The 23,593-nt window shown below is 46.0% G+C and overlaps 1 protein-coding gene across 2 annotated transcripts in view; it reads right to left on the reverse strand.

The window, feature by feature from the left end:
- Positions 1–23,593, reverse strand: part of ZFHX3 (zinc finger homeobox 3) — a 381,379-nt gene that overhangs the window by 55,747 nt on the left and 302,039 nt on the right. For both annotated transcript variants that reach the window (XM_086945559.1, XM_086945558.1), the window contains 2 exons: positions 22,508–22,624; positions 96–229 (listed from right to left, as the gene is read on the reverse strand). In XM_086945559.1, the coding sequence (XP_086801685.1) occupies positions 96–229; positions 22,508–22,624 (251 nt within the window). The remainder of the gene's footprint in view (positions 1–95; positions 230–22,507; positions 22,625–23,593) is intronic.

The raw sequence follows: 23,593 nt of genomic DNA on the forward strand, positions 1-23,593 counted from the left end.
AATATCCTCTAGCGCTTGACACTTATGCGTCCCATAGTAGGACCGATTCAGAAGGACAGCGACAGCATGTGAATGTCGCTCTAGCCTGCCATTACCTGCTCTGGCTTGGTTTCTTCCGAAGGCTTCATCTTTTTGGAGGAGACTGAAGACTCAGCGTTATCTGGAAAAGTGGAGCGTTTCGAGGTCCCAGCGGAGTCCGGCGGGTCTTTCTCTGCAAGGTTAGAAAGTGCTGAAAAGAGAGGGTAAATAAAGAAAATGACTTCAGAAAATGTTCAGAATAACAGTGCCTAAAATGATAACAGTTCCCTTGTAAGTGGCTATGTTACTCCTAGACCATATCTCCTCTCTCATTCTATTGCCAATCTGATACCAGTGCAACAGAGTAGCAGGACCAGAAACATCTATACAACCGTTCAACACAGCTTTGGTAAAAATGCATGGATACATATGTCATCCGTGGACGTGTTGTGTTCTCCACTCATAAGCACTCTTGCCAGTTCCCTTCTTTAAAAAGTATATATCCGTGAAATGCAGTGGGATGGCCCCAAAAGCGATAAACAACCCTGTGAGCCCATGCCTGAAGGGGACGGTCCAAAACTAGCCAATGGCAGAAGTGGGCAGACCTGAACGTTTATGAATATGTTTTATTTTGTGAGCGTTGCATCCCAACATGTCTGCCTGCCAGACAATTACAGCTGCCTAACCAGACATAAAAAGAGGACAATTAGTGTTTTGTCTTCATCAGATCGGAGACGGATTACTTTGATGGTGTTTACCGAGAGACTACTGATAACAGGAAGAGAGCTCCAGTGACGGTATCTTCACCTTACTTCGCTGTCCTGGTTCTCGGCTGTTGTCATCTTGTGGATAGACTCCAAAGCATAGAGGGTAGTGCTGGGCAGCTCTGGTATAAGCAAAACACATTCTGTGGAAGTGCATGTCCAAGCAGTTCTTTAGTTTGGGTGGAAGTCCCAAGAGCATCATGTCTGTAGAATGCATGTTGGGTTGCTCAGGCAGCCATCTCAAATATGTCTCCGACAGGTAAATGCCGTTGAAGCCACCTTAGCTCTGGTAGAAGGATCTTAGACACTGAAGGGAGGGTCTATTTTAGGTAGAATGCAGCATTGGGGGATGCCGGATCTAATACTTCTGGTAATGCTTGGCTAGAATGTCTGCCTTAAAAGGCCACAAGGAGGTGGTCTGTAGAATGCTGTTTCTGGACTAATTAAAATGTAAAGCATGCCTGATACTGAGGCTATACAGAGTTTTCATCCGCTGAGGAAGCGCGCACCCACAGAAAAATTGTAGGGAAAAAATAACCTTGTTAAAGTGAAACTCAGTAACGTCCTTGGAACATAAGTGGGATGAATCACTTTAAAGAAAAATTTGTGTATACATTTTTTCTTTTTTTTTAAATAACCTTACAGATCTCAGAAGCTTCTGTGAAGCAACATTTGTTCCTCACAATATACCGAAGTAAATAACTAAATACATATATAAAAGAAAAAGTGACTGAATGGCTACATCTATGGTACAGTCTAAGATAAGTGTGGAGGGATACCGCCTTACAGTTACTGTGAGCATTTTCCACAGAAAGAGCTTGCTGCAAATTGCTGAACATACATTCATCACATAGCGCCAGAAGCACAAGTGTATTTGCTGCGTCGAAGGTGAAAATACATTTACCACAGCACTGAAGGTCACTATACACTGGGCATGATATTGAACTCACAGTTAGTGCAACTTTTGGCACGAGTGTAAATATGCACTTACTTTGACAAATGATACATATGTGAGCACTCACAACGCTCTCTGCAGCATTTGCAGGCTCTAGTTGCAACCTCCCACAAAGTCATGCTGTTTTTTGACCAACGACAACCAACCACCACAGCTGCATGCACTAGCTGTGGTGTCTGGCCCCCAGCAGCCTGGTTTAGTTGCAGGGCGAGGAGCTCTCCTGTAAGCTTTAGCTGTGACCTAGCATACACCACTGGGGATGCCTGATACAATCTCCATCACCCATACACGTGCTTTTATTTTTAACTGGTTTATTGACCACTAGCATCAAATCTTGCTGCTGCACGAGAATAAGACATGGCCACCATTCAATGGAGCATAACAAAACCGTGCTCACCACTGCCTGGGAATGCTGGGTGCTAACCCGCAACCGTTACAGTCAGACTCTTACGATGCCAAAGACTAACAAACTCTAAAGTTGACGTGACAAGCGCTCGCCAGTACTTGGGAGAATATCAGGCTCGACCGAAACATTTATGCAACATTACAAAAAAGAAGCAGGCATCAACCCTCAAGTTAGGTAGAGCACGCTCCCTAAGGCACCAGAGAAATTCATGCTCAACAACAACTAAATGAAGCCGACCAGCCATCACCATGACCAGGGATGGGCACCACACAAGGTCTCCACAGAAGGAAACATGCCCATGGCTAGTCAGACTTACCAACAGGAGCATCAACCAACGCCTGGTGTGCAAGCATGGTGAACTCAAGCTCATCAACAAAATCTCACTGCTGGGAGCATGAACACATGTTCAGATCTACTTGAAGAGACACAAACTCGCCGCGGCCTGGGAGAGGCCTATGCACATCACACTCAAGGCTGCTAGCATAATAAGGCCAGCTTCCTATGACACGCCAGCCTCAATAAGCACGTCCTTGTCTTACTGAACACGCAGACACACAAACCAGGCTCCCTTCCCATCCCCCACGCTGTGCAGAACCATCCTTTAACCTGCTTCAGCCCATGCACACCCGCTTCAGCCTTAATGGGAGTTATTCATTCTCCACTGAAAGGTAAGACATGACGGGCCGGGTATTTAATGTGATGGATGGGTTGAAGATTAACAGAACTCTCCACTGTGTTTCAAGAGCATCTCCTCTTCCCCTTCCCCCTTCCCATTAACACTGCACACAGCAGGCAGCGCTGCCCAAAGCAAGTCCAAGCCTCACCTAGCACCGCCCTCCGCGAAGCAGCCTGATGGATGCTGAGGCTGCCAGCGGTGCCAAAGAGAACAGAGCAGGTCTAGTACCAGAGGGACGTCGGCGAGCACTCGAGGACCCGGAAGTAGTAAAGCAAAAGGTCGCACCATGCCATTTACTGTACCTGCTTAAATCAGAGGTCACACCATGGTATGTTCTGTACCTGCTTAGTGGTCACATCATGCCTTTTATTCTACCTGCTTCAATCAGAGGTCAAACCATGCCATTTATTGTACCTGCTTAGAGGTCACACCATGCCATTTACAGTACCTGCTTCAATCAGAGGTCAAACCATGCCATTTATTGTACCTGCTTAGAGGTCACACCATGCCATTTATTGTACCTGCTTAGAGGTCACACCATGCCATTTATTGTACCTGCTTAGAGGTCACACCATGCCATTTATAGTACCTGCTTCAATCAGAGGTCACACCATGCCATTTATTGTACCTGCTTAGAGGTCACACCATGCCATTTATTGTACCTGCTTAGAGGTCACACCATGCCATTTACAGTACCTGCTTCAATCAGAGGTCAAACCATGCCATTTATTGTACCTGCTTAGAGGTCACACCATGCCATTTATTGTACCTGCTTAGAGGTCACACCATGCCATTTATTATACCTGCTTAGAGGTCACACCATGCCATTTATAGTACCTGCTTCAATCAGAGGTCACACCATGCCATTTATTGTACCTGCTTAGAGGTCACACCATGCCATTTATTGTACCTGCTTAGAGGTCACACCATGCCATTTATTGTACTTGCTTCAATCAGAGGTCACACCATGCCGTTTATTGTACCTGCTTAGAGGTCACACCATGCCGTTTATTGTACCTGCTTCAATCAGAGGTCACACCATGCCATGTAATGTACCTGCTTCAATCAGAGGTCACACCATGCCATTTATTATACCTGCTTAGAGGTCACACCATGCCATTTATAGTACCTGCTTCAATCAGAGGTCACACCATGCCATTTATTATACCTGCTTAGAGGTCACACCATGCCATTTATAGTACCTGCTTCAATCAGAGGTCACACCATGCCATTTATTGTACCTGCTTAGAGGTCACACCATGCCGTTTATTGTACCTGCTTAGAGGTCACACCATGCCATTTATTGTACTTGCTTCAATCAGAGGTCACACCATGCCGTTTATTGTACCTGCTTCAATCAGAGGTCACACCATGCCATGTAATGTACCTGCTTAGAGGTCACACCATGCCACTTATTGTACTTGCTTCAATCAAATGTTACACCAGGTCATTTATTATACCTGCTTCAATCAGAGGTCGCACCATGACATGTATTGTACCTGCTTCAATCAGAGGTCACACCATGCCGTTTATTGTACCTAGTTAGAGGTCACACCATGCCATTTATTGTACCTGCTTCAATCAGAGGTCACACCATGCCATTTATTGTACCTGCTTCCAATCAGAGGTCACAACATGCCATGTAATGTACCTGCTTAGAGGTCACACCATGCCATGTGTTGTACCTGCTAAGAGGTCACACCATGCAGTTTATTGTACCTAGTTAGAGGTCACACCATGCCGTTAATTGTACCTAGTTGGAGGTCACACCATGCCATTTATTGTACTTCCTTCAATCAGAGGTCACAAAATGCCGGCAATTGTACCTAGTTAGAGGTCACACCATGCCATTTATTGCACTTGCTTCAATCAGAGGTCACACCATGCCGTTTATTGTACCTCTTCTGGAGTTCTACCCCTCCCTCTTGTGCTCTACCTCTTCCACTAGTGCACTGCCTCTTCCGATGCTCTACCCCCTCACTCTTGTGCTCTACCTCTTCCACTAGTGCACTACCTCTTTGATGCTCTATACTCTCCCGCTTGTGTTCTACCTGTGCTGCTAGTGCACTGCCGCTTTCTGAGCTCTACATCTCCATCTTGTGCTCTACCTGTTTCACTAGTGGATTGCCTCTTCCGATGCTCTACCCTGTCCCTCTTGTGCTCTACCTGTTCTGCTAGTGCACTGCCTCTTCCAGTGCTCTACGCCTAACACTAGTGTTCTACCTGTGCTGCTAGTGCACTGCTTCTTCCCATGTTATACCGCACACTCTTGTGCTCTACATTTTCTGGAAGCGCACTGCCTCTTTCCATGCTCCACACCCTCCCTCTTGTTCTACCTCTTTTTCTAGTGATATACCTCTTCCTGTACTCTACCTCCTCCACTAGTGCACTGCCTCTTCCTGTACTCTACCTCTTCCGCTAGAGCACCGCCTCTTCCTGTGCTCTATCCCTCCCTCTTGTGTTCTTCCTCTTCCGCTAAAGCACTGCCTCTTCCCATGCTCTACTCCTTCCGCTAGTGCACCTCCTCTTCTTGTACTCTACCTCTTCCACTAGTGCTCTACCTCTTCCTCTAGTGCTATACCTTTTCCTCTAGTGCTCTGCCTCTTCCACTAGTGCCACGCCTCTTCCAATGCTCTACCTCTTCCTCCTTTCGGGCCTCATCCCCGTGTGCTTTCTCTCTTCCTCTTACGCTCCCTTCTCTTCTGTGTGGTCTATCCTTTCCTCCTGCCTCTTCCCTCTAGTACTCTACCTCTTCCACTAGTGCCACGCCTCTTCCAATGCTCTATCTATTCCTCCTTTCAGGCCTCATCCCCGTGTGCTTTCTCTCTTCCTCTTAGGCTCCCTTCTCCTCTGTGTGGTCTATCCTTTCCTCCTCCCCCTTCCCTCTAGTACTCTACCTCTTCCACTAGTGCTCTACCTCTTCCACTAGTGCCACGCCTCTTCCAATGCTCTACCTCTACCTCCTTTTGGGCCTCATCCCCGTGTGATTTCTCTCTTCCTCTTACGCTCCCTTCTCTTCTGTGTGGTCTATCCTTTCCTCCTGCCTCTTCCCTCTAGTACTCTACCTCTTCCACTAGTGCCACGCCTCTTCCAATGCTCTACCTCTTTCTCCTTTCGGGCCTCATTCCTGTGTGCTTTCTCTTCTTCTTACGCTCCCTTCTCCTCTGCGTGGTCTATCCTTTCCTCCTGCCCCTTCCCTCTAGTACTCTACCTCTTCTACTAGTGCTCTACCTCTTCCACTAGTGCCACGCCTCTTCCAATGCTCTATCTATTCCTCCTTTCAGGCCTCATCCCCGTGTGCTTTCTCTCTTCCTCTTAGGCTCCCTTCTCCTCTGTGTGGTCTATCCTTTCCTCCTCCCCCTTCCCTCTAGTACTCTACCTCTTCCACTAGTGCTCTACCTCTTCCACCAGTGGAACGCCTCTTCCAATGCTCTACCTCTTCCTCCTTTTGGGCCTCATCCCCGTGTGCTTTCTCTCTTCCTCTTACGCTCCCCTTCTCCTCTGTGTGGTGTATCCTTTCCTCCTGCCCCTTCCCTCTAGTACTCTACCTCTTCTACTAGTGCACTACCTCTTCCACTAGTGCCACGCCTCTTCCAATGCTCTATCTCTTCCTCCTTTCAGGCCTCATCCCCGTGTGCTTTCTCTCTTCCTCTTAGGCTCCCTTTTCCTCTGTGTGGTCTATCCTTTCCTCCTGCCTCTTCCTTCTAGTGCTCTACCTCTTCCACTAGTGCCACGCCTCTTCCAATGCTCTACCTCTTCCTCCTTTTGGGCCTCATTCCTGTGTGCTTTCTCTTCTTCTTACGCTCCCTTCTCCTCTGCGTGGTCTATCCTTTCCTCCTGCCCCTTCCCTCTAGTGCTCTACCTCTTCCACTAGTGCCACGCCTCTTCCAATGCTCTATCTCTTCCTCCTTTCAGGCCTCATCCCTGTGTGCTTTCTCTCTTCCTCTTAGGCTCCCTTCTCCTCTGTGTGGTCTATCCTTTCCTCCTGCCTCTTCCTTCTAGTGCTCTACCTCTTCCACTAGTGCCACGCCTCTTCCAATGCTCTACCTCTTCCTCCTTTTGGGCCTCGTCCCCGTGTGCTTTCCCTCTTCATATTACGCTCCCCTTCTCCTCTGTGTGGTCTATCCTTTCCTCCTGCCCCTTCCCTCTAGTGCTCTACCTCTTCCACTAGTGCCACGCCTCTTCCAATGCTCTACCTCTTCCTCCTTTCGGGCCTCATTCCTGTGTGCTTTCTCTTCTTCTTACGCTCCCTTCTCTTCTGTGTGGTCTATCCTTTCCTCCTGCCCCTTCCCTCTAGTACTCTACCTCTTCTACTAGTGCTCTACCTCTTCCACTAGTGCCACGCCTCTTCCAATGCTCTATCTCTTCCTCCTTTCAGGCCTCATCCCTGTGTGCTTTCTCTCTTCCTCTTAGGCTCCCTTCTCCTCTGTGTGGTCTATCCTTTCCTCCTGCCCCTTCCCTCTAGTGCTCTACCTCTTCCACTAGTGCCACGCCTCTTCCAATGCTCTACCTCTTCCTCCTTTTGGGCCTCATCCCGTGTGCTTTCCCTCTTCATATTACGCTCCCCTTCTCCTCTGTGTGGTCTATCCTTTCCTCCTGCCCCTTCCCTCTAGTTCTCTACCTCTTCCACTAGTGCCACGCCTCTTCCAATGCTCTACCTCTTTCTCCTTTCGGGCCTCATTCCTGTGTGCTTTCTCTTCTTCTTACGCTCCCTTCTCTTCTGTGTGGTCTATCCTTTCCTCCTGCCCCTTCCCTCTAGTACTCTACCTCTTCTACTAGTGCTCTACCTCTTCCACTAGTGCCACGCCTCTTCCAATGCTCTATCTCTTCCTCCTTTCAGGCCTCATCCCCGTGTGCTTTCTCTCTTCCTCTTAGGCTCCCTTCTCCTCTGTGTGGTCTATCCTTTCCTCCTGCCCCTTCCCTCTAGTGCTCTACCTCTTCCACTAGTGCCACGCCTCTTCCAATGCTCTATCTCTTCCTCCTTTCAGGCCTCATCCCCGTGTGCTTTCTCTCTTCCTCTTAGGCTCCCTTCTCCTCTGTGTGGTCTATCCTTTCCTCCTGCCCCTTCCCTCTAGTGCTCTACCTCTTCCACTAGTGCCACGCCTCTTCCAATGCTCTACCTCTTCCTCCTTTTGGGCCTCATCCCGTGTGCTTTCCCTCTTCATATTACGCTCCCCTTCTCTTCTGTGTGGTCTATCCTTTCCTCCTGCCCCTTCCCTCTAGTTCTCTACCTCTTCTACTAGTGCTCTACCTCTTCCACTAGTGCCACGCCTCTTCCAATGCTCTATCTCTTCCTCCTTTCAGGCCTCATCCCCGTGTGCTTTCTCTCTTCCTCTTAGGCTCCCTTCTCCTCTGTGTGGTCTATCCTTTCCTCCTGCCCCTTCCCTCTAGTGCTCTACCTCTTCCACTAGTGCCACGCCTCTTCCAATGCTCTACCTCTTCCTCCTTTTGGGCCTCATCCCTGTGTGCTTTCCCTCTTCATATTACGCTCCCCTTCTCCTCTGTGTGGTCTATCCTTTCCTCCTGCCCCTTCCCTCTAGTGCTCTACCTCTTCTTCTAGCTCTCTACCGCCCTCCTCCCTTCAGTTGCGAGGTGTGTTGTGGTTAGTTTTTTTCAGCTCTCTTTGGCATCTTTAAGCTCTTCTTATCAAGTGGTTTTTCCTAATGGTCATTTCATGGTTTTGTTTGGCTGGAGACTCGCTGCAGGACCTGACGAGCTGAGTGACCACAGATCCCAGGGCGCAGGCTGGCGCTCCGACCCCTCCTCCATCCCTGGCCATCAGACTCCTGGACGTAAAGCATCCCTGACAGCTCCACAGCTGAATGTCCATCTCCGACCCGTCCTAATGGACCCACCAATTAAAGGATTATTAATTCATGCGACTTTCCGTAAACCTGAAGTTCCCATCACCCTGGGTTCCGTAAGCCGGCCGGCCACCTGTCCCAGGACCTCTTGTGCCCCCGCCCCCCTTCGAGAGGCCAGCAGTCAGCAGGAAGCGAACCCACGCCCCGCGCTGCTCTTACGTATTCAACACGCTGCTCCTGCGTATTCATGACGCTGCTCCGTCCTCTCACCACGGCCTATACTACCTCATGTTCCTGCATCACTGGGTAAACTCAGAAACCGGAAGTGATTCATCAGAAGCACTGTCCACGTTACCGGTGACTCCAGACACACCGCCACAACCACAATGGCTGACGGGGGCCACTGACTGTGCGTTTGCTGCAAACCAGGGAACACTGCCCAGGCGTTCAGACAGACGAATGGTTGACATAAAATGTTTACCACTGACACAAACACAAATGATGATCCACATTAGACAAGCCTATTCAAAACTAATATGCCCGCAAGTGACACATGGATGCACACACTCGGACATGTTACCGTCAAATAAATACGCACAATAATCCACAATGATTTCAGTCACGCAGACACACATTTCAATATACAACCTTGCTTGCAGACAAACATGCATGACTTAATGCAGTTTCACAAGAGCCCAATCACCCTAAACACAGACACTGCAACGCGCACACACATACCAGGATTACACAAATATTCCACAGCAGAAGGCTTGTGCCTGTTTGTGTGTTTAACAGAAAATCAACAGAATTACAGAGTTGTAGTTAAAAAATACACATGTTTGTAATAGGCCCACCCTTGCTCACATGCTCTCACACAGATGCTCACAGACACACACGGTTATTTTTCAAACAAAGGTGCACAGGTGACACAAACAGTGCTTCCACCCATCCAAATAGGTGCACACTGCAAAAATAGGGGACGCCATGGATAGATTTCCCCTTTCTAAGCACAGGCAGTACATTCAGAGGCATGTCCAACTTCTCTGCAGTGGTTCTTTCTGCCATATTGTATTGTATTGTATTGTAATTGCATTTCGGTTTCCTCCACAGGACGCTCCCTTTGGGCCTCCAAGCAACATGCCAAATTGGCCTCCACAAAACTCGACTCAATGAGTTGTTGAGCAGGCAGCCCGAGGGGGGAACCCCATGCACACCAATTCCACCATTTCCACCCCTTCCCTACCAGCTGCAGCGCTCTGGTAAGCAGGTGCCCAAAACATCTTCACATTGCTGAGTGAGTTAAGCCACCGGTCCCTCTAATGAATTTAAAGAGACCAGATATTCTGTGTGTGGGGCTGGGGTGTAACCACAGTGAGGTTGTTGGCAAATCCCCTGATCCCTGTCAGGCGAGGGCCATCCGCAGAGGCACACTTCCCATAGAAATGGTTAGATGTTTAACAAAGAAAGCCAGGATACACCTTCCCATCAACCGGTGTCATTGATTCTATGTGTATAGAGGTCTCGGTGGAGTCCTCTTCCGTGTGGAACAGGTCGCCTGCTCTTGCCATCTGTGTTGCCCCAGCGGCCCTGCTGATCACAGCTTAAGAAGCCTTCAAGGTGATCTATGTGGTCCTTCTCACTACTGCTCTTTTTCTGGCAAAGACACAAGGACCTCTTGTCCTTGGGTCTCTCCTCATTTTATGAGTTTTGGAAATTGCCATAGCTATTCTTAGGAGGCTCCTGGAGCCACTGGCAGGATTTTCTTCCATACCGGACATGATTTGATGTTTCTCTTGACCCTTCTTTCTTGCCTGATTTGCCTCACCCTCTCATTCTGATTGAGAACTGTGTTAATACTGTGGGGATTATGACAAAATTGAGTAGCTGTCTTCTATTTCCACTCAATTACCCATTGCGCACACCAGGTAAAAGCTAGACAATCATGCTAGCAAGGCTGGCCCAGAGGCGCAGTTCCCCACCAGATCACTTGGGAGAGTAGGGCTTGGAAAACTTTGACGCCAACAAAAAAGGAAGGTTGGGGTGCCTTCAAATTTCTTAGTTCTTTACTCCAAGAAACTAGTGCACGTCTTTTTTCCAGTCTTCCCCAGGCCCTTTATTATTCTATCTCCTCCTGATCATTCTCATCCCACACTTACACCTTGACCCATTTCCCTCAAATCTCTAACCTTATCTTCATCTTTGGCCTTTGGTCTAATGACCTTCATATCAAGGCGCTTAACCTCCAACAACTCCTAGGGAAACAGAGTAGAGAGGCGAGGAGACGTAGGCTATGGAGGTGTCCTGTGCACCTAACTGCCTCCTGTCCCATCATTTGAGCCAGCATTACCTGCCTGTCAAGGCAGAGCCCTCTCTAGATTGAATCTATTAGAAGCTACCGTATTTGATGCTTTTGGCCTTATACACACTTTTGAGATTGCACGCAGCCACAGACCACAGTACAAACTTCACTAACTGACTTACAGTCAGCTATCTCTTAAATGGCCTGTTATGAACTTACCAATTTGTATGGGGGTATGACTTGCCTCGTGAATGCTGCAATCAAAAATCCACACTCCTTCTGGATTAGCCCAAGGCAAGGAGTTAGTCATTTCAACTGTATGAGAGTTGGAAAAGGATATATATCAAAATGCAGCAGCTTCAGTATTAACAAGCATTGGTAATGTATCAGTTTTGCCTATGTAATTAATTAAGAGCTGTTTTCATCAATCATCTTCTGGGAAAAGGGAAGAGCTCCCTGACAGATAACATGGGAGTGGGGAGGTTGTGGCGCAGTGGCCAGAGCGGATGACTTAATAGCTAGGGATCCTGGTTCGAGTCTTGGCAGCGCCGCACAACATCTTGTGAGTCTAAGCAAATCCCTTATTCTTTCCCAGCGATAAACTGTTATAGAAATATGCTGCAAGAGTAAAAGGCAAAACATTATGAAAATATAGTTTCACCAAAGTGGATGTTAATATTTTGCAGCGGGAAACTGATAAGAGAAGCAGACGAGGAACAAGCATTGGTAAATGCAGGAAAATACGCTACAGCCAAAAGAAATGGAGGAAAGATAAGTGGCACGTACAGGAACCAATGAGAAGCCAGGAAAGAGAGGAGGAGGGATGTAAGTCCCTTTTAAGTTTATATTAAAAACAATAGATTACACAGGCGAAACCTAAAAAGGCTGGCAAAATGTGGTCACATCTCACCATCCGATAAAGAACTGCATTGGATACAGATGGGGAATAGAGTAGATTTGAATCGGGCATGCAGAGTGCATAAACCAATCACTGGGTACCAATTCCTTGCAGGAACTATACAGCCCATCTAAACACCAAACTGAGAAACCCAATCTCAGCTGGTGATCATTCCTTTAAAAATAGGTGAAGCTGTTGGGCGGATCCAACTCAGCTGCTCAAAAATAACACAACATATCCTGTGAATGTTGACAAATACAAGATCAACAAAGGTTTTGCAGTAAAGTGGGCTGGATTTACACCCGTTAGACATTCACAAAAGCATACCTAGCAGCAACTGTACACATCAACTGAGTACAATCACTCAAGTGTCAATCCCACGCAAGGGGTGGGACGTTGGCATGACAAGGCGTGGGTTACTTTGTGAATGCCCACAAACATGTCAATTTGACAGTATTCACAACCTGTTCACTGACACCCTGTAATCGGACAGTTTTGCTCCTGCTGGAAGTAAGTCCCGCTACAAGGTGGGAAGGTTTGGGACAAGGACACCCCCAGGGAAAGTAGCTTATAAATGGGGGAAATATTTTCCTCATTGAAAACAAAATATAAGTGATTGCACATCAGCTCAGGCATTTTCTACTGCTGAATTTTACTGTGCATAGAATTCTGGATTGTGTAAATGTTTTCCAGAAGTATGCCTGGAAGAGTAGTACAGACATAGGTTTCCAGATGTACCCCTGGAATGGTTTATGAATTAAGACAAAGTGTATTGAGCTGCATGCAATACCGAGTCATACATATCACAACTAGTCTCAATATACACCTCACATGAACCAAAAGAGAACAAAACACAGATCACAAAGGCTTGCTACATGGTACACAGTCCACACTCCACATATATGGAGCAGGAGTGCATTACCCCAGGGGACTGAATGGATTTCAGAAGGCAAGAGCATAAAGCCTTTTCTCCGTGAGGGATACAGGTAAAAGGTCTGCCTCTCTATTAATGTTTCAGGTGCCATCTCTGCTGTGAGTAGGGGTACAATTTGGGTGCATTCCCTGGCGGATAGAATCTTTTTGCTGGTCTGGGTGTACTTATAAAAAAAAAACTACCAATGGAGCGTCCTCAGTGGACTGTTGCGTTCACAAAGGGAAAATCAACAGGGTAAGTCAGGAAAAAGGAAAGAAGACTGCACAGGACAAATGTTTTGAGATGCATAAAATGTCACCTATTCCATCAGATACACACAACCGTTGTTTCTCCAAATGTAAAGTACTGACGCCACGAACCACAAGAAAACACAGAACACAGTGAAAGTTGTGAGTTTCTGCACTTCCTTCTAATATGGAAAAAAACAAAATCTCACCCTATTTGGTTCGTAATGTTACCATACCCAAATAAAACGTTATCTACTAACATGTCTTTTGCACAGAAGAACACATGCTCTGGTTCTGTTTTAAGGCTTTTGTGCTATTTTTTGGTCCTCATCTTGCATTGCCTGTCTGTAAGGTGACTTGCAAATAGATCAGCTCGGGAGGGCAGGACTCCGACAAAGGTAAGAGGACATTATAACTTCATGCCATGCCATATACTCAAACTCAGTAATGTGCAAACAATACAGGACAGCATTAAGAAGCAGAACAAAGGCTTTAGAAAAGCACCAGGGCATATGTTAAGCCCATGTGAAACACGTCGGCAGGCAGCAGTTTATTGGATTTAATAACAAATCAAATGGAATGAGAATTATTTTTTCATAACCATCTGAAGGGGAATGCAGGAACTCACAACTTTAACTACGTTCAACCAACTCTGGGTTAAAGGCTGACCCCAGAAGAGTTCCTAGCAAGAACATGTAATTGTAAGATTAGGTGCAGTTTATGTGTAATCACATGTGCAGCCTACATGTTTAATCACACAATGCACACAAGCATGGTCAACGATCCCTCAAAAACATACACAAACAAAATGCTCACAGCATTGCACAGACTCAATCGACCGAGACCATGCAAATACAGAAATACACACCATTGCCCCCTCCCACATATATGTAAGCACACACCAGCTCGCGCACACAGACATACACACCTTGCCAATTCAAATACAGCTCAGAGTGATGCACAGGCTCAATGGACAAAGTCCACACAAATGCACGCAACACCACCTACATATAAGCGGACGCACACACAGCGTGCGTGCACACATGTTCACACTGCACCAAGCTATTCTAATACAGATACACAAGTAGGAAAACCGGAATTTAAGACAAATTATCTCTCACAGTCAATAGCCCACATACTCCAGTTTTGTACACAAACACACACACATGGATACTAAAGCACGAAAATGCCATCCTTACCTACACAAACCATTCCCAAAAAGCGGTCACCCATTTTACAAAAACAAAATAACCGAGACACGCAACGGTGCTACACAAAAGCCTGAAGAATGACAGGCACAGCGGTGTGCGTGCATCTTACACAGGGTGTCTGGAGGGCAGAGGGATGGGAAACGCATAATAGATTTCAGCCCCAATGAGCCTGACCTGCTTTTCTCACTACCAGTAATTAGAAAGGTGCTGGGCTGCAGGAATTATCTTGACAGCAGAAGCAGACCTCTATACATTCATGCTAAACATGTCAGATCAGATTGGAGTGAGCGCCCGCCGGCCTCTGGCAGAGTCCATAAACACGTTTTTCTGGAACAATTTCCCGTCTCTCGCCAATCCATTAATATCTCTTTTAATAGCAATCTACAGGGCCTGCGAATCAGGGACGCACCATTTCACTAATTGCCTTGCGTTAGGTAAGCATTGTGACTCAGACCGCTAACGAGAAGCTAGACCCCGAAACACTGCAACCAGCAAAGGCTCCCCCCGTCTACGGAGGGCCACCAGGGCCACTTCAAGGGCAGAGGCTACTTCGCGTCTGCTTCTAGTGAGGCCACACTAGCCCGAGTAGCCGAGCCTCTTCAGCATCTACACGGGGAGCCAGTACAAGAAGAATACACGAGGCTCATTCACATGTACACGGGGAGCCAGTACTAGCAGAATATCTGAGGCGCCTTCACATGTACATGGGGAGTCCATAGCAGAAGAATATTCGAGGCTCATTCACATCTACACGGGGAGCCAGTACTAGAAGAATACACGAGGCTCCGTCAGATGTACACGAGGAGCCAGTACTAGCAGAATATCAGAGGCTCCTTCACATCTACATGAGGAGCCCATAGCAGCAGAATATACGAGGCTCCTTCACATCTACATGAGGAGCCCATAGCAGCAGAATATACGAGGCTCCATCACATGTACATGGGGAGTCCATAGCAGCAGAATATTCGAGGCTCATTCACATCTACATGAGGAGCCCATAGCAGCAGAATATACGAGGCTCCTTCACATGTACATGGGGAGTCCATAGCAGCAGAATATTCGAGGCTCATTCACATGTACACGGCGAGCCAGTAGTAGCAGAATATCCGAGGCTCCTTCACATCTACACGAGGAGCCCATAGCAGCAGAATATACGAGGCTCCTTCACATGTACATGGGGAGTCCATAGCAGCAGAATATTTGAGGCTCATTCACATCTACATGAGGAGTCCATAGCAGCAGAATATACGAGGCTCATTCACATCTACATGAGGAGTCCATAGCAGCAGAATATTCGAGGCTCATACACATGTACTCGGCGAGCCAGTACTAGCAGAATATCAGAAGCTCCTTCACATCTACATGAGGAGCCCATAGCAGCAGAATATACGAGGCTCCTTCACATGTACATGGGGAGTCCATAGCAGAAGAATATTCGAGGCTCATTCACATCTACACTGGGAGGCAGTACTAGAAGAATACACGAGGCTCATTCACATGTACACGGGGAGCCAGTACTAGCAGAATATCCGAAGCTCCTTCACATCTACACGGGGAGCCAATAGCAGCAGAATATCAGAGGCTCCTTCACATCTACACGAGGAGCCCATAGCAGCAGAATATACGAGGCTCCTTCACATGTACATGGGGAGTCCATAGCAGCAGAATATTTGAGGCTCATTCACATCTACATGAGGAGTCCATAGCAGCAGAATATTCGAGGCTCATTCACATCTACATGAGGAGTCCATAGCAGCAGAATATTCGAGGCTCATACACATGTACACGGCGAGCCAGTACTAGCAGAATATCAGAAGCTCCTTCACATCTACATGAGGAGCCCATAGCAGCAGAATATACGAGGCTCCTTCACATCTACATGAGGAGCCCATAGCAGCAAAATATCCGAGGCTCCTTCACATCTACACAGGGATCCAGTACTAGCAGAATATACAAGGCTCCTTCACATCTACACGGGGAACCCATAGCAGCAGAATATACAAGGCTAATTCACATGTACACAGGGAGCCCATAGCAACAGAATATAGAGGCTCATTCACATGTACAAGGTGAGCCCATAGCAGCAGAATATACAAGGCCCATTCACATGTACGCAGGCAGCCCATAGCAGCAGAATATCCGAGGCTCCTTCACATGTACACGAGGAGCCCATAGCAGCAGAATATCTGAGGCTCCTTCATATCTACAAGGGGAGCAGATACTAGCAGAATATCCGGGTCTCCTTCACATCTCCACGGAGAGCCCATAGCAGCAGAATATACGAGGCTCCTTCACATGTACAAGGGGAGCCCATACTAGCAGAATATCAGCGGTTCCTTCAGATTTACATAGGGAACCGATACAAAGAGAATATCTGAGGTGCCTTCACATGTACATGGGGAGCCGATACTAGCAGAATATCAGAGGCTCCTCTGCAATTACGTGGGGAACCCATACTAGCAGAGTATCAATGGCTCCTCCACATCTATATGGGGAGCTCATACTAGCAGAATATCAGAGGCTCCTTCCCATCTAGAGCGGGAGCCCATCGCGGCACAATATAAGAGGCTCATTCACATGTACACCGGGAGCATATACATGCAGGATGTCAGAGACTCCATAACATCACACATGGAGCCAATTCTAGCATAATATCAACCCGTTATTAACCTCTACAAAGGGGAGCTACTAGTAGTAGAATATCAGTGGTTCTTTCACGTCCACACAGGGAGCCAATACTATCAGAGCAAAAGAGGATTCTCCATCTCTTTATATGCAAGCCAATACTAGCAGATATCGACGGCATCTTCCTATCTACATCAAAACCCCAAACTAGTAGAATATTAGAGGTTCCTTTCCATCTAAACTGGGATCTGATACTAGCAGAATATCTGCAGCTTCTTGGCATCTCCAGTGGGAGACAATGTTAGCAGATAGCAGCGACTCCTTGACATCTGCACCAGAATTCAATACCAATATATTACTTGAGGCCCCTTCACATCTAAATGGGGATCCAATACTTGCAGAATATCAGATCATTCTTCACATTTACAGAGGCTCCGTCATGTTTATACAGGGAGCCACCAGCAGAATATCAGAGGGTCCTTCACATTTAAACATGGAGCCGATACTAGCAGAACATCAAACTCCTTCACATCTAAATGGCTAGCCAAGACTAGCAGGGTATCCGATGATTCTTCACATCTACAAAGTTTCCTTCACATATACACATGGAGTCACTAGCAGAACACCAGAGGCAATTTTACGTCTATACGTACAGCCGATACCAGCAGAATATCTGAGGCTTCCTCACAATTAAAAGGGGAGTCAATACTAGCAGAATATAAAAGGCTCCGTCACATCTACACAAGGAACCAATCCTAGCAGATTATCTGAGATTCCTTCACATCTACACTGGGAGATGACACTAGCTGAAAATAAGCACCTTCTTCACATCTACACAGGGGAGCCAATACTAGTAGAACAACATAGGTCCCTTCTAACATATGAGGCCAATACCAGAAAAATATCAGAGGTTCCTTAAACCTCTGAAGAAAATGCCAGCAAAATATTAGAGGAACCTTCAAACTTGGGAATCCATACCAGCAATATATCAGAGGTTCTTTCACTTCTACACCGGGAGTAGACACTGGCAGAATATCAGAGGCTCTTTCACATCTACATTGGTGAGCCAAAACCAGTAGACTACCAGAGGCGCCTCCACATCTACAAGGGAAACTGATATTAGCAGAATAATCTGATACTCCTTCACATCTACGTGGGCAGCCATTCCTAGCATAGATGTGAATGTTCCTTCAAACCTGTGGTAGCCTTATTTTAGAATCTGCTGCACACTTACAAATGGAAGCAGACATTAACTGAAATATCAAAAACTACTACTGCACACTTACAAATTTGAGCCTAAGTGGGTGATTCGTCTTGGAAACAAAATCCTACAGCTCTACAAATATTAGAAGCGACTTCATATTTACAAATGGGGGCCTAGTCTAGTCCTAACAAAAGAGGGAATACAATAGAATGAACATCCAAGGATCCTTATTGTGTACCAACATTGGCATCCACTGTGTGGAATTTCAAAGGATTCATTACATTGACAAACATTGGCTTATACAATAGTGAATATCAGATCATCACTACAAACAGTGCCTGACAGTAAAAGGAATATCAAAGGACCCTTGGTGTCTACAAATGGTGGCCAACACTAGATTGAATATGAAATCTAGAAAGATGAAAACTGAATATGACAAACACTGTATTATATTGAATATTTAATGTCTACAAACAAGGGCCAGGACTAGTCCAAATACTTAGTAGTCCTCAGTCCCATAAAACAGCACCAAGTTGACAATCAAAGGATCCTTGACTTTAATGAACAGTGGTCAATACTAAACTGAAAGTGAAAGGCTCCCTTAACATCAACAAAATTACCTTTAGTATCTATTAAAAAAGAAACAGTGCTCATCCTTAATTCCTGCAAAACAGAATCTACACTAACTTGAACATCAAAGGGTCCTTAACGTCAATGAACAGTGGACATTAAATATAGAAGAGTATTTTATATCCACGAAAAAGTACCAGTGCTAGTCCTTAATTCTTAAAAAAGGTACCCACAGAATATTGGGCATAAAAGGAGCTTTAAAGTGTATAAACAGTGGTCAAAATGAGTCCCAATAGCAAAAGATCATTTCCACCTACATGCAGTGACCTGCACTCACATCAATATCTCTGACTCCTTCACGTCTACTAATACCATCCTACACTCTTAAGAGTATCAGCAATTAATTTACAATTCACATTTCCCAATAGAGGCCAGCACTACCCTGGATGTTAGAGGCAGTTTATAATCTGAAACTGGGGTCTGCACTAGCAGTCCGCTAGCAGGGAATTCATAAATCAAAGGCTGCTTTAAATATGCAGACTGGAAGCATATCACTTAACTATCAGATACTACTTCCAGTTGGCAGACCTGTGTTATGTACCATCTATCACTGAATACTTAACATGTTCAAACTCGCTAAAGTCACTTAACAGCCATCTTATACTACATAAGGGGGATTCACTTCAAAATCTTCACGCAATTCCCAATCTACAAGCAGGCAAGTTATTATCTCAAATATTACAGACTCCTCCAGGTGTAAACCAGGATGGTCTTTGCACAAAATATTACATAGGTGTAAAAGACATGCTGAGCGTTTCATGCTAGAAGCATCAATGTGCCTCCAATTCTGCTGTTCCATACACAACGCTGAAGATTTATGCATAATATCACAGATGGCTGGTGTTGGGGGCTCTCTCTGCACGGCCTTACCTTTTCTAGAGTCTCTCCTTACCTGCAGTGCATTTACATCATCAAATCCGCAGCACCTTCAGTGCACAACCTTTCACTTTACTGACTGGTGAATGTCTCCCCTTTTAGGTGCATTACCTTTTCTTCAGAGCTGTTTTCTTACCATGAGCAGAGTAACCAGACGGTTGTACACAACGTGCCAGGCTCCTTATCAATGACTGTGCTTTCATTACACTCCCAGTACGGTAATTAACTTTTGGGAACTGGAAAGGATGGTTTTGTCAGGATTCATTGTACATCCAAAATACATTAATAAATAGGTCTACTCGAATGAAGTGCTTTATATGGATTGAAGTATTTCCCATATTCCCTTTCATTGAAAGAAAAACAGCTGAAAATGTAATGTTGACGTGTAAGTGAAAAGTTCTTTAACTTTCAGCTCCAAGTGGTCTCTCGCATATGTATTATCTATACTACTATAATAAAGCAGAAACTTTCAGGCTTTGAGGCGGGTAAACTCGGGAACCACTGCGCCAATCTACACACCCGATACACCGTTGAAATCGGCAGGGTGTGTAGATGGTTATAGGCTACATAAATTAAAAAAAATAAACGTTATTTAAAATTTTAGATTAATAAAAAAGTAGTCCCTCAAAAGTAGCGCTGGCCGCGACGTGCGTGGTCACGTTAGGAGCACGGGGAGGAGCGGCGTCCGAGGAGCGGCGGACATGGCGCGGGGGAGGAGCGGACACGTCAGGACCAGAGGACCAGCGGCGGAGGAGGAGCGCCAGACATGGCGCATGGGGAGGAGCGGAGGTGCGAGCGGACAGGCGGGAGCAGCGACGGCAGAGGTAAGGGCACTCATGTAGGGGCAGGCGGGGGGCGGGCCGGGCGGGGGATGGGACGGGCCGGGAGGCTGTCGGGGAAGCCTGAGGACAAGAAAGAGGAGGCAAACGGTGCACTACAAATGTCAGACAAACGGTGCATTACAGGAGGAAAAGGAGGAAAAAGTGACGTGTAGCCAGAGGGGTTTTAGATGCTGTAAACGTTTGAGCCACCTCGGCTTCCGTATGATAATCCCATGCTCTTCTCAATGGGACTCTGTGCTCCGCCGTTAACAAAGTGCGCAATGAAGGACTACACGCGGTCAGGAGAAAAACGGTACCCCCTCGAACGAGGACACCTTCTATCAAAAAGGGGAGAGTTTGCTCACATAACTGTCAGCGGTGAATATGTTATTGTTTAGATGCGTTTGCTTCACTATAGGAGATTATATTTATATAGGAATATTTCCTTCACGAATACCTGCGTCCCTTGGGTGGAGTGGAGGGAAGGGGGTGGATAACGTGTGCACGAGGAAAAAGTGACGTGTGCAGGTTACAAAAGTGGGGCGGGCCGGGGCCCTGAAGCAAAGTAAATTACAGGAGGAAAAAGTGACGTCTGCAGGTTACAAAAGCGGGGCGGGAGGGGGCCCTGAAGCCTAATTGCTCCCGAGCAACGTCGGGACGGCCTACTAGTATATATATATATATATATATATATGTGGCAAAGTTCAGATACTGCAGTCGATGTTCCTCTCACTAGGGGCAAAACATGCCAATGTATTAGGCAACAAAGCACTCCATTTGAGGTGTGGCATCCTATACACAAAGAGAGTCAAGGTATCCGGCTAAAACTTTATAGATAGTACAAGTCTTGAAACTTGGAAAGCACTGACGGAAGCACATTTTGTGGCACACGCTAGTCTTTTAATACATTTTCTGTAGGGAATATGGCACACTAATTATTTTCTACTATTCACATATCTCTCAGAACTCACAGCCCCAACAGTATATCCATCACTTTACAAGCTCACTAACATACCCCTCCTTTTTGTTACACTCCCCACAACTCTACTTTCACTACTCACTCTTTATTACACTGCCAACCTTGGCCATTCTCCCCACAAAACCTCTTAACCTAATACGCACCTGAAAACCCATATATCACCCCTCTCACTACCAACAGCACTATATATCCTTCTCCAGGCCACTGTATTCATGAAATCCAGCAGTAGTGGTGTTTACAGATATTTTTTAATGTTCTGAAAGGTTTTGTACAATTTTTGAACTAGGTGTGGAAGATTGCTGTAAAGATATGAAACATTTATTGAAAAAAGTCCTGCTGCCCCACAGAACACTCATAACTTCCCAATGAGGCCACCCTCGGTACTCACTCGACCTAACAATATTTCTGAAGGCTGTCTTGCTCCTGACATTTGAGGGCACTGCCTTTCATGTCTCCCAGTGAATACAGAGACCAATGTACCTTCTTATGGCTCCCAATAATTAGATAGATTCACTTTTAAAGCTATATGCATAGCTCACCCAGCAATCCATGGGAATAGACAGCACTTGCTCCAACAAAAATCCTTGTATATCATTAAACCAGAGAGCTCAAGGCTGGCTCCACTACTGACTGTACCTCCCTTCAAAAAGACACAAACACATGGAATCTCCTTGTCCTTACAGTCTACCTAAATTTGGACATTAATGCATAATTCAATAGGCAGAATAGGTCTCCATATCCAACTCGAGAAAGCATTGACAATATGATTTTCCCATCATTATAATCCCATAATAAAAAAGTATGAACTATACAAACTGCAGAGTAGATATCTGAGGCTGTGGCTATTCAAATAGTCTCTGCAACACAACCTTCTTACGCGCTGTGCTCATGCTGCACCATCTTTGGTGTGCGTCTCTGAACCGCCACATCTTCACCATCTCCAGTATAGGACAGACTACATCCAATACACTGCCACCCATTAACGCGAAAGGGAGCCCATGAAATCTGAATGCTTTGCATCCTCACCAGCGTCACAACATGCTACACAAGTGCTGCAAAGCAATACAGCACAATGCCTGTGGCTATTCTGGGTTATCTAGGATTCACTCTTCCTGTCAGTAAGCAGGTATCCACAAGAGCGGAGGGGCAGTTAGGAGAATGAGACTGAGGCCATCCTTACCTGACCACTTGCTGCTCTCTTTGTCTCCGGCATTCTCCTGGTCTTTAGATGAATCATTGTGCTCCCGGGCGGTCTTCTCGCCGGCTCCTTCCACATCCTCAGCCACTTCTTCTGAAGCTAGAAACATGAACACAACATCTGGTCAGGATGGAATGGAGTTTGAGACGAAAGCAACGTCGCAGCTACAGAGTCAACCACCAATGTGAAGACAAGTCTAAGCATGGCACAGAGTTTGGCAACTCCCTGCGGCAACCTTAAACGAAAAAGTTACACTGGCCATAATATTGTGACTTCGAGGCTAAACCACAGGTACAAGTCGCAACCAGGAAGCTGCTTTCCTACTCGCTATGCTAGGGAGTTGGTGAAGTGAAATTAAAGTAGGACTCCAGTGAAGCCTAACGATGGACAAGGTTTCAATGATAAAAAGCAGGTAAGTGTAGCATGCTTCTGCTGCTGAATGTATATTGGAATAAAATAATGTGTGCCTAAGAAATAATGATGTATGTGTCAGGCTTGCCCATTACTTTTAAATTGTATCTAAATGATTATATAGTGTGTTCTCTGAATAAAATGTACTGGATTGTGTATAATAAGGTTTTTAATGTTTTTTATGTGGCTTTTATGTTTTTATCTTTTATGATTAGGATTCATAATCAAATAAAGATTAATATATGTCTCCATTTTAATTTGAACATCCAGTGTGGGATGTCAATGTAAAGAGTAACAACATTGGTAGTGATCTACTCTCCGTTTACTGTGTGGCAATTAAGTTAGGCAATGAGCAGTGTAGGGAAGCACTACAATTTCAACATTCACTGTAAGAACTGTACATCAGATTATCTACTAGAGTGTGACACCACACCATATAACCAAAACATACACCCCATGTACCCGGGCGGCGCTGCGCCGTTTAAATGATCTCAAAGCTGGAGTATGCTCCTTCTGCAGCTCTTACACCGACAGCATGAAAATAAAAACACATTGGTCCTTATTATAATCCCTTGTGAAAGTATTGGAAACATTTTAAGGTGCCAGATGATCCTTCCTGATTATGTCGTCATATTTACCACCTGAAATCTGCAGGTA

This window comes from Lissotriton vulgaris, chromosome 12, assembly GCF_964263255.1.
Source record: "Lissotriton vulgaris chromosome 12, aLisVul1.2, whole genome shotgun sequence".
In the NCBI taxonomy this organism is placed as follows: Eukaryota; Metazoa; Chordata; class Amphibia; order Caudata; family Salamandridae; genus Lissotriton; species Lissotriton vulgaris.